At 44.0% G+C, this 18,565-nt stretch overlaps 1 protein-coding gene across 1 annotated transcript in view; it reads left to right on the top strand.

Annotated features, from left to right (window-relative positions):
- The window catches only part of ret (ret proto-oncogene receptor tyrosine kinase), a 126,464-nt gene that overhangs the window by 44,964 nt on the left and 62,935 nt on the right, over positions 1 to 18,565 (top strand). Inside the window, exons 2-3 of the mRNA XM_043678617.1 lie at positions 7,717 to 7,956; positions 9,880 to 10,161. Coding sequence (XP_043534552.1) covers positions 7,717 to 7,956; positions 9,880 to 10,161 — 522 coding nt within the window. The remainder of the gene's footprint in view (positions 1 to 7,716; positions 7,957 to 9,879; positions 10,162 to 18,565) is intronic.

The raw sequence follows: 18,565 nt of genomic DNA, 5'->3' as shown, positions 1-18,565 counted from the left end.
TGTTGGTTTCACAACTAAACTCTTTTTAAATATATTTAGAGGTCATTGAAATTTGTTTTGAAACTGTAAATATTTAAGGGCTGGCTTTGTTTAGTACAGAGAGAATAAAGGGGGAAGAGAAGAAAATAAATACTTTAACACTTTGTTTATTCCTTTGGTTAAACCTCCTGCTTCCATGTGGTGTTTAGAGATAATAATACCTCTAGCGTGTTATAAGAGCATTCTGCTTATCTCAGTCTAGTTATATCCTGGTGTTATAAACTGAGTGTCAGCCTGATTGAAGATTTGTGTTACTTTATGTGAGAAGGTATTTATGTTTTTACTGTTGAGTCTGAGGTCATGTCACAGATGCCAACATAGAAGGTGATATTCATGAATCCAGGAAACTATAATCTCACTCTCTGCTTTGCATTTTGGAGCCCTCTTCCAAATGTTCAGTAATGTGATGATGGGCTGTCTCAAATGTTGCACTCCCCTTCCCCAAACTCAAATGACCGAAGCCCCCCCACTCTGCTTGCCCAAGGTCTCACTTCCTCGTGGTCTTGATGCTTTGACAGAGCCTCAGTCATTAGCCTGAGTTGATTAGATGGAACCAGAGTCTTCAGCCCTTCTACATAACCACTATTCTGCTCGATTCCTGCCCAATAGTTTGGTGCTGGACAAGATTTAACACATTGCTGGAGAATGAAATTATAAAGATGTGACTACCTGATGGGCATGTTTAAGGCAACTTGAAGTGAGGAGATTGGATACAGAAAGGGACAAAAACCATGAAAGAGAAGGCATCACCTTCAACTTAGAGAACAGTCCTCTGATTTCTGCAGATTGACAAAAGCGTTGCTTAGCACTATAAATCTGCCATCGTGTTAAAACCCCCTACTTACCAATGTCGATTAAGGGCTTGTTAGTGTCTCTTAATGTCTTGTGCTGTTTTCTAATCACTGTTTTAAATGTTCAACCAGCAACATTGATAGCCAGAGTGGAAGTTATTGCATTTAAAAATGTTTGTGCCAATTGCAGGTGTGATATGTATTGACTTCTGGATTTGATGATGTGGCCACAGCTGATAATTTACAATACTTCCATGGGATGGTGAAACTGCCTGCTGTTAATATAGGGAGACAGAACAGTATGTTGCTAAATTACAATAAGTCTGCAAGTCATTGTATGCCATCATCTAGGATAGCAAATGGTTAATCAAGAATCAAAGGAAGGGTAGTATTCCAAACTCAAAGAATCCCTACAGCGTGGGAGCAGGCCATTCAGCCCATCAACACTCCAAAGGACATCCCACCCTCTAACCCTGCATTTTCCATGGCTAATCCACCTAACCAACACATCCCTGAATACAATGGGTAATTTAGCAAGGCCCACCCTCTTAACATGCACATCTTTGGACTGTGGGAGGAAACTGGAGCACTCAGAGGAAACCCATGCAGACACAGGGAGAATGTGCAAAATCCACACAGACAGTCGCCTGAGGTTGGAATCAAATCCAGGTCCCTGATGCTGTGAGGTAGCAGTGCTAACCACTCAGCCATTGTGCCATCCATAAACTGGGACTGTCCACAGTTTGTGGCCTCTTTGCCATATAGCTACATAGACTGGAGTTTCAACAACACAAGAAAATATATGAACATTGGAACAGCAGTAGGCCATTCAGCCCCTCAAGCCTGTTCCATCATTCGTTGAGATCATGGCTAGTCTGTGGCCTAACACCATACTCTTGCCTTTGACTCAAATCCCTTAAGACTTTTGTTTTACAAAAATAAATCTCTCTCAAGTTTAAAATTAACAACTGATCTAGCATCAAGTGCTACTTGTGGGAAAGAGCTCCAAACCTCTACCCCCCTTTGTGTGTAGAAGTGCTTCCTAAAATTTCTCCTGAATGGTCAGGCCCTAATTTTTAGACTATGTTTTTTGTTGAGGAAGTTCTACATTTTAGTTCTGTTAACATTTTCTCACATTACAGTGACTGCACTTTGAAAGGACAATGGCTGACATACTGAGTATTGTTAATGTGGTTAGCCTCAGAACTATCAGCCTCTCCCACTTCCTCTGGCAGCTCATTCCATACACACACCACCCTCTGTGTGAAAAAGTTGCCCCTTAGGTCCCTTTTAAATCTTTCCCCTCTTGCCCTATACCTATGCCCTCTAGTTTTGAACCTACCCCGGGAAAAGACCTTGGCTATTCACCTTATCTCTGCCCCTCATGATTTTGTAAACCTCTATAAGGTCACCCCTTAGCCTCTGACGCTCCAGGGAAAACAGCCCCAGCCTGTTCAGAGATAGTTTTAGTGTTTGGATATGGAGGAACCTTATTCAGAGTTTTATCCAATGCCTAAAATGTCTGCACCATACTTTGAGCTCAGTTTTTTGCAGGACATCGCTCAGCCAATCACTTATCCCTGAGTCACCAACCAAGCTTAAACAGGTGACCACAAGCCCAGTGACCACAAATCTGTTCCCAGATTCTCAAAATCATTGTCACCGAATTCAGCCATTGAACTTTGCAAAAGGTGTATTAGAAATCCAAGTCTTAACTTCCACAAACCCTGCGTTGCTGGGACTGACAGACCTTGGGGTTCCAATTTAGGTTCTAAGTCACCAGTGAGGCAATGGTGGTGAAGCAAAGACCCCCTTCCACACTCCCAGACCAACATTTTAAATAGGTTCATACAGACATAGAGCCATATAGCACGGAAACAGACCTTTTGGTCCAATCGTCCATGCTGACCAGGTATTCTAAATGAATCTAGTCCCATTTGCCAGTGCTTGGCCCATATCTCTCTAAGGAGAAAGTGAGGACTGCAGATGCTGGAGATCAGAGCTGAAAAGGAACGCCTCATCTTCCGCCTAGGAACCCTCCAACCACAAGGGATGAACTCAGATTTCTCTAGTTTCCTCATTTCCCCTCCCCCCACCTTGTCTCAGTCAAACACTTTTCTCATTCCTGAAGAAGGGCTCATACCTGAAACATCGATTCTCCTGTTCCTTGGATGCTGCCTGACCTGCTGCGCTTTTCCAGCAACACATTTTCAGCCCATATCTCTCTAAACCCGTTCATATTCATATACCCATCTAGATGCCTTTTAAATGTTGTAATTGTATCAGCCTCCACCACTTCCTTCGGCAGCTTATTCCATACATACATCACCCTCTGTGTGAAAAAGATGCCCCTTAAGTCTCTTTTAAATCTTTCCCCTCTCACCTTTAACCTATGCCCTCTAGTTCTGGACTCCTGTGGGTGGCATGGTGGCTCAGTGGTTAACACTGCTGCCTCACAGCACTGAGGACCCAGGTTTGATTCCAGCCTCGGGTGACTGTCTGTGTGGAGTTTGCACATTCTCCCCGTGTCTGCGTGGGTTTCCTCCGGGTGCTCCGGTTTCCTCCCACAGTCCAAAGATGTGTAGGTTAGGTGAATTGGCCATTCAAAATTGCCCATAGTGTTAGGTGCATTAGTCAGAGGGAAATGGTTACTCTTTGGAGGGTCAGACTGGACTTGTTGGGCCAAAGGGCCTGTTTCCACATTGTAGGGAATCTAATCTAAATTCGCCTCAGGGAAAAGACATTGGCTTTTCACCCTATCCATGCCTCTCATATAAGGCCACCCCTCAGCGTCTGACGTACCGGGGAAAATAGCTCCAGCCTATTCAGCCTCTCCCTACAGTTCAAAAGCTCTGACCCCGGCAACATCCTTGTAAATTTTTACTAAACCCTTTAAAGTTTCACAACATCTTTCCTATAGCATGGAGACCAGAATTCAATGACAAGTCGTGTAGAGTTTACTTGACCAGATTGTCAGGGCTCAGTAACTGATTGCAACATGTTACTGTTACCGCCTGTGTGCCAGTGTCCCAGCTCCATGTTTGATGTGGTTAATGCACAAATCAAATGTGCAACATGCAAAACCATTTGTTTCCGAACAGTAAACTGAATGTCCTTAACTGGCCTTGATCACAGACATATTGGGTGTTAGGCTTGAAAGGTACATATGATATCACTGTTGTTGGCCAGAATGACCTCTCATGCAGAAACAACGATTTGTGAGAAATATTAGAAAGAGGCATCTTACCGGATGTGAACCGGTTGTTATTAATGTAATTATATACACACACTGCAAAAACGAGTGCATTGGTTAAACCAGTCTGCTAATGCTATTACACAGGGCAATATTGAGTTATTTCTATTAATAATCTTCTATTGATGTTCGTGGATAAGTTTTTTTTATCAATTAGATGCATATCGCTTTCCCCAGAACATCATTAGCCATGGAGAACTTTCAACTCTTTCCATTAGAGGGTCACTACTGACAAGGCGCTATGATTGTGCCAAGGTTTACTACTGGCCTCAGGAAGTAAAGGGCAGGCACTTGTTAGATGCAAGGTGCGCTGGAAAAATTCACTAAGGCTCCTTCAACAGCACTTTCCAAATGCACGGCCAGTTCCATCAAGAAGAACAAGGGCAGTAGATACATGGGAACACCACCACCTGCCAACCAAGCTGTTCGCCATCCTGAATTGGAAATATTTTTCTTTCTGGATAAGAATCCTGGAACTCCCCCACAGCAGATTTGTGGGTGTATCTACCTACACCCACAAGAAGGCCGCCCACCACCGTCTCCAGGGCAAATAGGCACGGGCAATAAATGCTGGCCCAGCAAGCATTGCCAAGATCTCATGAATGAACTGGAGCTCTAACTAAAAAAGGTGAACTGAATAAGACATTATTCTTATCAAGACATTGATTCTATTTCAGAATATGCATCAGAGCTGCGGAAATCCGTTAATGTATTTTACTTGAACTGTTCAGAAACTACTTAACCAGAAACTCATCTCCTGCATTTCTAGCAAGCTGTTCCACCTGAACTGGCTGAGGAGAATCTCATTTCCTTTTTCCAAAACAAAACTAATTTTATTTTTGTGAAATCTGGCAACAGCGATATAAAAAGAACCTACACTAGATCTCTTCGAAGTCTTTCACAATCCGCAGAAGCTACTTGTGTACCTTACACTGGCTCAATTTTAGAATTCTTGCTCTCGATTTCCGGATCCCTCCCTGTTGTCAGTCTGCTCACTATCTCTGCAAGTCTCCTCCATCCCAACAACCCGCTGAGATCTCCCTGCTGCTCTAGTTCTCCACTGCTGGCCTCTTGCGCATCCCCAGGTTTAGTTACTGCAGCATTGGTGGCCATGCTTTCTTCCAGTTGTCAAAAAGTGTGGTGCTGGAAAAGGCACAGCCGATCAGGCAGCAGGAGAATCGACATTTCAAGCATAAGCTCTTCATCAGGAATGTTCGAGGAGCAGGAGAGTCAACGTTTTGAGCATCAGAAATGTTGATGAAGAGTTTATTCTTGAAATATCTATTTTCCTGCTCCTCAGATGCTGCCTGACCAACTGTGCTTTTCCAGCACCACACTTTTTGACTCTGACTCTCCAACATCTGCAGAGCTCACTTTCTCCCTTTCAGTTGTGTAGACCTTAAAGCTGTGGAGGTCTCTCGCCCCTACCTGCTCACCACCTCAACCTTCCCCCCCTCCCCCCCCCTCCATAATGTGTGATGGTGTGAATTAACAGTTTGTTGTTAAATTTCTGTGAAATTAAAGGATCTAAAGCTAATGCTAATGATATGTCAGACAATATGATGCTTTTCAAAGGAAGAAATGCTATAACATGAAACATCCAATATGTTACGGTGCTTTTTCATATGGATCTATACGACTTGGTCACATATAGACCAATATACTACATTGGTCACATTTAGACCAATATACTACATTGATCATGCTACATTTCAGTGCTGTGGATTCATTCAGCTTTGTTTTTAAATTTACTCGTGGGTTGTGGGTGTTTACTGCCCTGTCACTAGCTGCCCTTGAACTGAGTGGATTGGTAAACTATTTCAAAGGGTGGTTGAGAGTGAACTACATTGGTGTGGGTCTGGAGTCATAGGCCAGACTAGATGCGAATGGCAGATTTATTTCCCTGAAGGCCACTAGAGAGTTGACATAGTCCTACCAGACAAAATGGCTGCTCTCTCATTTGCAAGAAATGACTGATGGTGGCTTTACCTGAGGGCAATCACACCTTGGATGAGGGGAGAGATTGAGAAGGAGAGTCTTTCCTGGTCACTTTAGCCAGTGTGGAAATTGAACCCACGCTGTTAGTGTTCATCTATATCACAAGCCAGCATCCAGCCAACTGAGCTAACAAACTCTAGTTGCTGTTATGAAATACATTGGGACATTAAAGTTTCTATGCCAATGCAACCTACTGATGTTTCAGTGATTGATTTTTTTCATTAATTCCCATTAATTTCTGGAGCACTGGAACTTGAATCTGAGCCTGCTAGTTTAGGGGTAGGGGCACTACCACTGCACTGTTGTGTTTTTTAAGACTATTGCATCTAGTATCCCCAGGTGGACTCCCATTCAAATATTAACCAAGTCTAAATCCGATTAGCTTCAGAGATCGGGCATCTCCAGACAAATAAGGCTGTGGACCTGACCACTCACCTGTATCACCACAAGGAGATGAGATAATGGCATTGTCCTTCTGGAGTGAATAGTCAATCCTTGGACTGGATATTTCACATTTTGTCATTTGCACAGATCTCAGATATCATGATATTGGATGCAATCATGTATAAAGTCTCCATCTTACTCCCTGAACATTCAGTCTGCTCTGATAACATGAGAAATAAGGTTATAGATGGGTGCACTGCCTAGTTTGTCTCTGAAATGATGGAAAATTGCAGACTGCCTTTGCCAGTTGGCCATGAACTGCCTTTGGTTTGCCGCTCACTATTTGCAGGTACTCTCTCAGCCGTCAGCTCCACCTCTGGGAAAATGACCAGGGTGGGATGGTACCAGCACTGAGCATGCTGACCACACAGCTCGTGCTCCTGCCCTTGCCCACCTCCATCCTTGCTCCCATTTGGGGGGAAAAAGTCTTGTCCCAAGTCTTGAACCCACAGCTCTCTGACTGGGTGGTGGGCTTGCAGCCCAACACTGACAGCTGTCTCACATCCCCCTTGTCCCTTGACAAAGGATCCAAATGTTATTTGAATGTATATTGACTTTGGATCTGTGCTACCTTCCACTCTATGTTGATCGTTCTGCGTGAAGGACAACTTCCAACACAAAGCCGTAACTTTATCTATTGTCCTTTCAGCATCTTTGCTTGTGTTCCAATGTCACGGTTTAATATGAAGAAATATTTTGAATAATACATGGACATTAAATGTCATTGTGCAAATATTTACCTAAAAGTCAAAATTCTTTGTGTTGTTATTAGATTGGAGCCGTGTACACAGTTTATTATGGAATTTGTGCTGAGCATTCAGACAATAATATTCATTTATTGTCAGAGTAAATGAAAGACAGTTACATACTGTCATTGGACAAGACGAACAGGCAGCTGATAGGTAACTTTAGGACAGAATTAATAAACTTCAAAGGTTTAGTGTCTTGGATGTTTTCTACTGCAGAGATGTTGACTGTCAATAATTCTATCATTTACTCAAAATGTGAAACTGATATTTGATTTCCTTTCCTGCCCATATCCCACTTCTTTGTCTCTTCAATTTTTCTGTCCCTGTCCCTTCTTTTTCATTTGTCTTTTGTCATCTCGTCTCTATTTCTGTACATTTTCTTTCCCTCGATTCGGCCTCTCCCTTTCCCTCTGTGTCTCCTGCGTTTCCCCATTTGTTCCAGTTGTGCTCGGACTATACTTCCCCAGGAAGACCTACCAGACGACTGTGTACATTGGACAGCCAGCAGATACTCCTCTGCTCCAGGTCTACGCTTTACCTGAGGAAGGGAACCGCACAGCCTACTTTGGGTTTTGCAACAATCTGCTGAATGGATTTCGACACCAGTGGTTTCGAATCGATGAGCGATCTGGTGTCTTTTACCTCAACAAAACACTGGAGGAGAATGATCTCCAACTGCTGGGTGAGGATATCCATTTTCATTCAATTGCGATGAAATACAATAGTCATGGATGATATCATCATATAACAATGAACCTGTTAAGATTTAACAAGAATGGGAGAACATGAATAAAATTAGTATTCATGTAACTTTCTTAAAAAGAAATGATCAGTAGAATTCCCACAATGTGGAAGCAGACCATTCAGCTCATCAAGTCCACACCAACCCATCCAGATTCCTCCCCCACCATTTCCCATGGCCAATCCACTCAGAATCCTCCTCCACCATTTCCCATGGCCAACCCATCCAGATTCCTCCCCCAACATTTCCCATGGCCAATCCACCCAGATTCCTCCCCCACCATTTCCCATGGCCAATCCACCCAGATTCCTCCCCCACCATTTCCCATGGCCAATCCACCCTAACCTGCACATCTTTAGAAGGTGGGAGGAAACCAGAGCAAACCCACGCAGACATGGGGAAAATGTGCATACTCCACACAGAAAGTTGCCTGAGGGTGGGATCAAACCTGGCTCACTGGGGCTGTGAGGCAGCAGTGCTAATTACTGAGCCACCGTGCCACAATTCATTCTTGAGACGTGAGCATGGCTGACAGGACCAGCAATTATTTAATTCTTTCATGGGATGTTGGGGTCACGAGTAAGGCTGACATTTATTGCCTATTCCTAACTGTGCCTGATCTGATTGGCTCTCTGGGCCATTTCAGATAATTGCAGTGGGTCTGGAGTCACATGTAGGCCAGACTGAGAAAGGGTGACAGATTTCCTTCACTGAAGGACATTTAGTGAACCAGATGGGTTTTTACAACAATTGGCAGTGGCTACAAGTCACCATTAGAAGAGTTTTGTTTTGAATTCACGTCAGTGTTTTCTGACTGCGGCCAACCATAAACATGCACTCATTCAGGAACACACGTGCCTGCAGGATTCCAAATGCAATCAGTCATCACAAAGCACTTCTCTGAGATAACATGTTCAAATGCAGCTTGGAAGCATGCATGTTTTGAAATAGGGTTCAGTGGTGGGGAGAGGGGATGATGGGGAAGGGACAAATCCCCCCAGAGTGAGGTGGCGGGAGGAGAGGGAGCCCAGAGATGGCAACAAGGAGGGACCCAGGAGCTGGGTAGACCTCTCCTCCTTCTTCTAGATTCTCTTACTACCCTCCCCTCCAGTTTCTTCCTGGGTTCCAATCTCTCCCTCCCCTGGATTCAACCCCCAGGACCCTCTGTAATTGCATGCGCGATTGTAAGTGGTGCATGCACTGGTGTCAGCAAGTGCAGCCTTCATTCAAGCCTGACCATCTGCTATGGTGGGGCTGGAACCCATTCACCCCCCAGAACATTGAGCTGGGGTATGAATGACCGGATCACTGGTATCATCACCATGTCACCAGGCAATGGCGAAGCACTGCTAACGCAAAAGGAGCTTACCCGGTCTGGCCTTCACGGGACTTCACGCCTGCAACAATGTGGTTGATTTTTATCTAAGCAACTGAGGCTGGAGAATATATGCTGCCCTAGACAACGTGCTCCCATTCGGTGAACAAAATTTCTAAAAAGTCCCTAAACATTAGCAGGTGCTAGACAGGGACACTTTCTTCAGATGGAAGAAGACTTAGGGGAAGAGCTTCCACTCAAAGTGACTGACAACCAAAGGAACACAGACACTGTGTTCATCCTCCAGGGACTGGGAAATGGTTTAACTAGTTGCATGTTATTTCTATTCAGTGCATTTAAACTATTGCTTCTTAAAAAAATCCACTATAAAGTAACTTGTGAAGTTAGCCAGATTTTATTGCATACCTCGTGCTCTGTAGGCTGTGGCTGGTAGCCTCTGAAGGGCAGTTAGAGTTAAAATGGCCCCCTGTAAGTTTGGAATCAGAGTGAGCAGCCATCTCACCTTTCTCTTCCTATCTCTGTTGCAGGTAATATGGGCGGACCGGAGCTGTATAAGATCACACTGCATATCTTTGCTGCTCCTGAACCCCGTCGGGAGAAGGAGTGTAAGGCCCAAGTGATTGTTATTGTGGTGAATAAAAGCTCACCCCCCTGTGCCAATATCACGGCGGAAGACCTCTGCTTTGGGGAAGTGGATTCAAAGGTTCAAATTATCGAGAACACGTATCCTGGCACATTCTTTCAAATGGGCTCCTTGCCAAACCAGTACCAATGCCAATTTGCAAATATCTCCTATCATCTAGCAGCAGGTAAATATATCACAGGGTGAGGAGCGATGATTGGCATCTAGTGGGGCACAGAGAGCCTGACAATTGGCCTTTGTGAGGTTTTTGGGTGTTTCCCAATGCCTATCATTCCAAATTTTTTTTTGTAAGAAATTGATAAAGAAACGTTTTCCATAATATGGGAATGAAGTATGAAAATAAGGAAATCTTACTCAGGCACCAGACACACCACAACTAGAATAGATTCCCTACAGTGTGGAAACAGGCCCTTTGGCCCAACATGTCCACACCGACCCTCCGGCGTGTAACCCACCCAGACCCATTCCCCTACCCTACCCTATATTTACCCGTGATTAATGCATCTAACACTGTGGGCAATTTAGCACGGCCAATTCACCTGGCCTGCCATCTTTGGGTTGTGGGAGAAAACCGGAGCACCCAGAGGAAACCCACACAGAAATGGGGAGAATGTGCAAACTCCAAACAGACAGTCACCTGAGGCTGGAATCAAATCTGGGCCGCTGGTGCTGTGAGGCAGCAGTGTTAACCACTGAGCCACCATGCCACCCTAGAACAGTTTAAAACTATTATAACACACATATGCATATAAACCAACATTTTATTACTACCATTAGTTCTGAGGAAAGGTCATCAGATCCAAAATGTTCACTCTTACTTCTCTGCACAGATGATGCCGGATCTGCTGAGCTTTTCCAGCAAGTTCTGTTTTTGTTTCTGATTTCTAGAATCTGCAGTCCTTTCGACACTCTGGACAGTTTTGGTCACCTGACCAAGGGGAAGAAATACTGTCGTTGGAGGCAGTCCATAGAAGGTTCACCTGACTGATTGGAGGGATTTTCCCAAGAAGAAGTTGACTAAGTTATGCCTGTTTTCATTGGAGTTTAGAAGAATGGAAGATGACCTTCTTATTAAAACATTTAAGATTCTAAAGGGGCTTGGGAAGGGAGATGAGGAGAGATTATTTCCCCGATCCTGTAACAAGTAACAGTGGGACAGTTTAGGACCAGAGGGATAATCTCAGAATAAGTGGCTGCTCATTTAAGACAGAGAGGAGAAGGAATATTTCCTCCCTCTATAGAATTCTATACTGCAGAGGCCTGTCGAGGCTGGGTTGCATATTCAAGTCTGAATTTGATATATTTTTAATTAGTAAGTGAATCAAGGGTTATGAAAAAAAAGGCAGGAAGATGGAGTTGAGGATGATCAGGTTAGCCATGGTCTGATTGAAGGGCAGGCTGATCCCAATGGGCCAAATTGCCGACTTCTGTTGCTACATCTTATGGTCTCATAGTAATCAAACTGTACCAGCCGAGCCCATAATGTGGCTCATTAATGTTTGCTGCATTCACATTCACACACAGATTCTCCAAAAACAAAAGGAATATAGAGTCATATAGCACAGAAACAGACCCTTTGACCCAACCAATCCATGCCGAAAATAATCCCAAATTAACTAGTCCCACCTGCATGTTCCTGGCCCATATATTTAATGATCCTTTTTGTTTGGGATTACAAGGGAGCTTGGGAAATCGAGCCCTGTCACTTTCTCTATAGCAACGTCTCAGATAATCAGTTATCAACCAATCTTGTGGTATAAATTGTTGTCGGCCTTTTGAAACTTGGCATTCTTGCATTTGTCCTGATGGAAGTGAAACCAAAGCACTTCAGCAACTCGTCCCTCTTGTCAGTAAGATTAAAATAACTTCTCTCTATAGGTATTTAAAGGACAAGGGGGCATGACCTGAAATTTGGGTTATGATATCTCTTGGAGGTAAGTTAGAAAACACACTTTTGCACAAGGTGGCACAAGTGAAGAACTTCCTCTTACATAAAAAACAGAGGTGACTCCTCAAGTGATTTTATATCTGACAACAATCGATGTTTGGCTCAGCAAAGTATAAAGGAATACAGAGACAAGTCTAGTGAATGGACCTTAAGATAAACGTCAATTACAATCTCATGGAAAGGCTGCCAAACAGGCTTGAGGGGCTGAATGGCCTCATCTTGTTCCTACTTTCCTGTCATTCTCAGTGCGGCCTATCACATTTCCAACGCCCCTCCTCCAAGTCCCTCCTCCCTACCTTTTATCTTCTCCTGCTGAACACTCTCTGCTCATTCCTGAAGAAGGGCCTGTGCCCGAAACGTCGAATCTCCTGTTCCCTGGATGCTGCCTGACCTGCTGTGCTGTTCCAGCAATAAAGTTTCAACTTTGATCTTCAGCATCTGCAGACCTCACTTTCTCCTATCGAGGGAGCATACTAAGGCCAGAGGTCTGGCCTTAGCATGGTGTGGGGAAGGTCAATTTGTTATAAGTGTCTCTTTGGGTTGGCCTGCTGAACAAGACTAGGAGCATGTGAACCTGTTACGTGTTCCAGGATAGTGAGACCTTCCATGGTATTGTTCGCACACGTCCGAGGGTGGGGAGATGTTCAAGATTGAAGATAAAGTAAGCAGGGTCAAGCTGAAGTCTCGACTCATGGCAGTTTTAATGTCCTCCAGCATTAGACAACGAAATTGGATATGTCACCACACACAGAGATATGAAGGAAGAATCCTAAAAATATGGTCAGTCAAAGAGTTTGATTTAAAAGCACGTTTTCAACGAAGAAAGAAATGTAGAGTTTCAGAGAGATCTGGGAACTCCAGAGCCTTGGGCCCATGCAGCTGAAGACTTCCCTGCCTGCGTTGGAGCAATTAAAATCAGAACCCTCAAGAGGCCAGAATCTGTGGGACACCAAGATCCTGAAGTCCAAAGGGAGGAAGCACTAAATAACCTTTAACATTCTCTATTAAGTTATGAGGAGAGGTTAAACAATGTAGGCCGGTTTTCTCTCGAATTTAGAAGGTTACAAGGTGAATCTGATCAAAGTCTTTGCGATATTAATAGGAAAAGGCAGAGTGAAGAAAGATGAACTATTTCCACCGTTTGAAAACTCTAGAACTTGAGGACATCATCTAAGAATTAGGGCCAGACTGTTTAAGAGAACTGTTAGGAAGCACTTCCACACACAAGGAGTGGGAGATGTTTGGAACTCTCTTCCAGACATGGGGATGCTTGTTGAGTTGTTAATTTTGACTCTGTGGTAGATAAATTTTAGTTGCACAAAGGTATTAAAGGATATGGGACAAAGGCAGGTCAATGGAGTTAGGCCGTAGATCAGCTGTGATCTCATTGAACGGTGGAACAGGCTTGAAGGGCTGAATGGTCTATTCTTGTTCCAAATGTTCCTACTTGAAAATTAATGCATTGGTCACACTTGTTCTCCAACTGGAAGTATACAAGTCACATTGGACATGTGTGTCTCAGTCATCAATTTTACTGCAATTTCCTTCTGGAATACAGTGATAGGGAGATGAAAGTAAGGGTGAATGTTGCAAAACCAAAGTGTTGCTTGACCAGGAGATGGTGTATGTCAGTGAACTCAGGGATGATAGGAGAATGGGAATTGGTGCAAGTTTGAACAGGGGCATTGTAGATTTGGATGACGTTAAGTTTACTTAAGTGGACCCAGATGTGAGTGCAGTGGGATAGACATGTCTTGAGGTGACAAAAGCATGACCAAGCAGCAGGGTGAGGGAATCCCCTCAGCAGAACCTGCCTGGTTGTCCACCTTCAAGGTGCCTAGGAGTTAGGAACTGTCCTCTGGCTAATTGATGCATTTCTTCAACAATTGCACCACCTAGTGGTGAGCACATTCATAGCTCCAGCCTGTACTTACTGAAGTAATGCTCATAATTTCAATCTGGATGCGGGCTGCAACAGGTCACATAGTGGGACAGCCTGAAATGCCTTGGATCATATTTCCAGTGAAGACAAATTTAAGCAAACACTGCTCTCAAGTTAAACCCAACAAGACCTGGCAAACAGCAAATGAATTTGCAGAATCATTTGTGCTGCAGTCTTCGATGATTTCGCAATTTTTTTTGCAGCCTCAGCTCAACGTTGCTGCAGAGTCCCTGCTTCCTGGCCAACGTCATTGGGACATGCAGTCTAGAAACTTGAGAAGCATGGTGTATTTTTGATTTTTGTGTTGGGAAAGACAAGTAAAATAAAGTTTATATAGTTATGATACATCATTTATATAGTTAAAAAGCATTTATATAATTAAAAATCACACAACACCAGGTTGTAGTCAACAGATTTATTTGGAATCAGTAGCTTTCGAAGCACTGCTTCTTCATCAGATGGTTGATGAAGGAGCAGCGCTTTGAAAGCTAGTGCCTCCAAATAAACCTGTTGGACTATATAAACTGGTGTTGTGTGATTTTTAAGTTTGGTCACCCCAGTCCAAATCATGCATTTATATAGCGATGTTCGCAACCTCAGTGTGTCCCAAAGTGCATGATAGAAAATCAAGTATTTTTAAAGTGTAGCCACCGTTGTAATTCAGGAGAGGTGGTAAATCTGTGCACAGCAAGCTCCCACAAGCACCTATTCTCACTCCTTCTACAGCAGTATTTCCTTTACCCTGGGTCCACACCCAGGCATAACTAATCAAGTGGAATGAGCATAGATTAGTTCCAGACTCTCATCACAGAACAATTAAAATGACAGAAATCTTGCAGTTGTTGTTCAGGATGAGGTTGGTGTGATTAATCATTCCAATTTAGGAGGTGTGAGTCAAGATTAATTTGGTAACAAGGACAGGTTTCCTGAGAGTACATCAATTTGAGGCAGTATGGTGGTTCAGTGGTTAGCACTGCTACCTCATAATACCAGGGACCTGGGTTTTATTCCAGCCTCAGCTGACTGTGTGGAGTTTGCACATTCTCCCCATGTCTGGGTGCTCTAGTTTCCTCCCACAATCCAAAACTGTGTGGGTCAGGTGGATTTGTAATGGGGTGGGTCTAAGTGGGATGCTTTTGGAGGATCGGTGTGGACTTGTTGGGCTGAATGGCCTGCTTCCAAACTGTAGGGATTCTGTACAGTATGGGAAGAGTTACAGGAACAAAGCTTATGCCTGTTGATTTGGATTATGGCTGTTCCATTTAGAACACAGAACAGTACAGCACAGTACAGGACCTTTGGCCCTTGATGTTGTACAGGCTTTTTATCTGACTCTAAGATCAGACTAACCTACATACCCTTCATTGTACTAACTTCCATGTGCCTATCCAAGAGTCCCTTAAATGTTCCTAATGTATTTGACTCTACTCCCAGTGCTAGTAGCGCATTCCATGCACCCACCACTCTCTGTATAAAGAACTCTGCCATCTTTCCTAAACCTTCCTCAAATTACTTTAAAATTGTGACCCCTTGTGGTAGATATTTTCACCATGGGAAAATGACTCTGGCTATCCACTCTATCTGTGCTTCTCAATATCTTGTACATCTCCATTGAGTCACCTCTCATCCTTCTTCACTCCAATGAGAAAAGCCCTAACTCCCTCAAACTTTCTTCATAAGACATGCCCTCCAGTCCAGGTAGCATCCTGGTAAATCTCCTGTGTACCCTCTCAAAAGCTTCCACATCTTTCCTGTAATGAGGCATATAGAACTGAACACAATATTCCAAGTGTGGTCTAACCAGGGCTCTATAGAGCGGCAGTATAACCTCGCAGCTCTTAAACTCAATCCCCCAGCTAATGAAAGCCAACACACCTTCTTAACAACCTTATCAACCTGGGTGGCAACTTTGAGAAATTTATGGACATGGACCCTAAGATCCCTCTGTTCCTCCACACTGCCAAGAATCCTGCCTTTAACCCTGTAATCTGCATTCAAATTCAATCTTCCAAAGTGAATCACTTCACACTTTTCCAGGTTGAACTCCATTTGCCACTTATCAGCCCAGCTCTACATCCTGTTGCAACATAAAACAGCCCTCCACGCTATCCACAACTCCACCAATCTCTATGTCATCGGCAAGCTTATTAACCCACCCTTCCACTTGCTCATCCAAGTCATTTATAAAAATCACAAAAAGCAGAGGTCCCAGAACCAATCCCAATGGAATACATTTGGTCACAGCTGAATACTTTCCATCTACCGCCGCCCTCTGTCTTCTATGGCCCAGCCAATTCTGTATCCAGAGAGACAGGTTTCCCTGTATGCCATGCTTCCTGAATTTCTGAATGAGCCTACCATGGGTAACCTTATCAAACGCCTTTGCTAAAATCCAGATACTCCACATCCACTGCTCTATCATCATCAACGTGTTTCGTCAAATAACTCAATAAGGCTTGTGAGGCATGATCTGCCCCTCACAAAGCCTTGCTGACTATCTCTATTCAAACTATGGTTTTCCAAGTAATCATAAACCCTGTTTCACCGAATTCTCTCCAATGCTTTGCTCACCAATGATGTACGTCTGATGGGTCTATAATTCCCAGGATTATCCCTATTCTGTTTCTTGAACGAGAGAATAACAATTGCCAACCTCCAATGATCTGACACAACTCCAGTGGACAGTGAGGATGCAAAGATCATTGCCAAAGGTGCAGCAATCTCTTCCCTTGATTTTTGTAGTAACCTAGGGTATATCCCAGCTGGCTCAGGTGATATCCTTATGTTTTTCAAAGTTTTCAGCATATCCTCCTTCCTAATATCATCCTGTTCCAGCATATCAGTCTGTTTCACCCTGTCCTCAGAAATGTCAAGTTCCCTTTCAGTAGTGAATACTAAAGCAAAGTATTCATTAAAGACCTCCCCTACCTCTTCTGACTCCAGGCGCAAGTTCCCTCCACTATCCCCGATCGGCCCTACCCTCACTCTGGCCATCCTCTTGTTCCTCACATAAGTGTAGAGCACCTTAGAGTTTTCCTTAATCCCATCCGTTAAAGCTTCTTCATGCCCCCTTCTAGCTCTCCCAAGTCCATCCTTCAGTTCCTTCCTGGCTACCTTGTGATCCTCAGAGCCTGTCTGATCCTTGCCTCCTCAACCTTAAGTAATCTTCCTTCTGCCTCTTGACTAGATGTTCCACATCCCTTGTCACCCAAGGTTCTTTCACTCTCGCAGCTCTTCCTCACCTCAGTGGGACAAACCTGTCCAGCACTATCAGCAGGTTCTTCCTAAACAACCTTCACATTTCTGTCATGCATTTCCCTGAGAACATCTGTTCCCAAATTAGATGCCCCAGTTCCTGCCAGTAGCATTGTCATTCCCCCTCCCCAATTAAATACTTTCCCATACTGTCTGCTCCTATCCCCCTCCATAAGTATAGTAAAGGTCAGGATGTTGTGATCACGATAACTGAAATGCTCTCCCACCAAGAGATCTGACACCTGGCATTGTTCGATGCAAAGCACCAAATCCAATATGGCCTCACCTCTAGTTGGCCTATCTACATATTGCATCAGGAAGCCTTCCTGGACATACCTGACAAAAACTGTTCCATCCAAACCATTTGAACTATGTAGGTTCCAATCAACAACAACCCTGTTACTTCTACACATTTCCAAAATCTGCCTCCCAATCTGCTACTCCATGTCTATGTTGCTGTCTTCCATCGAACTACCATTGTTACATTACCTTTAATACAGCTGCTATTGCCCAATGGAAATCCATCTTGGTGTTTGAAATAACTGGACCAATACCGGTATCCTATCACCAAGTCACCCTTTGTGAGCACAGTACATGGGCTCTGACCAGCCAGATCGGAACCAGTCGCTAGACTGAGGAGACTGATGCTCCTGTTTATAATATTTTATTAAACAAATTACAAAACACAGTTTACAAAAAACAGTTTCAGCCATTCTAAGGCAGCCCACCCCTACGTACCTTCCGGCTCTCGGTCCACCCCATGCCCCTTCCAGTTCTCGGTCCGCCCTGACACATCTTTCGACCACCTCTAGGACAGCCTGCCCCGGTACCCGCCCGGGGTGACAGCGGTCCGCTCCTGTTTATAATATTTTATTAAACTGTATTTTATTAAATACAGTTTACAAATAACAGTTAACATTAACAGCTGTATACAACAGCAATTTTACAAGGGAGAGGAGCAGCAAAGTCAGGCCCCAAACCCTACTGTTCAACCAGTTTACAGGGAGATGAGGACAAACCTCAAATCCCAGTTTCACATATAAAAAGACAGTGACAATGACATTTGTACATAAAAGGACAATCCAGTTACATAAAAAAGTGCATACAATACAGACCCAGCAAGCCCCCGTTCCTCCCACCTTCCGACCACTCCAAGGAAGCCTGCCCCTACCCGCCTTCCGGCTCTCGGTCCACCCCATGCCCCTTCCAGTTCTTGGTCCGCCCTGACACACCTTGCGACCACCTCTAGGACAGCCCACCCCGGTACCCGCCCGGGGTGACAGCGGTCCGCTCCTGTTTATTTTTTATATTTTATTAAACAAATTACAAAATCGGTTTACAACAAAGTTACATTTACAGCTGCATACAAGAGACAGCAATTTTACAAGGGAGAGGAGCAGCAAAGCCAGGTCCCAAACCCTACCG

Source organism: Chiloscyllium plagiosum, chromosome 38, assembly GCF_004010195.1.
Source record: "Chiloscyllium plagiosum isolate BGI_BamShark_2017 chromosome 38, ASM401019v2, whole genome shotgun sequence".
In the NCBI taxonomy this organism is placed as follows: Eukaryota; Metazoa; Chordata; class Chondrichthyes; order Orectolobiformes; family Hemiscylliidae; genus Chiloscyllium; species Chiloscyllium plagiosum.
This window is presented reverse-complemented; position numbering and strand designations above follow the sequence as displayed.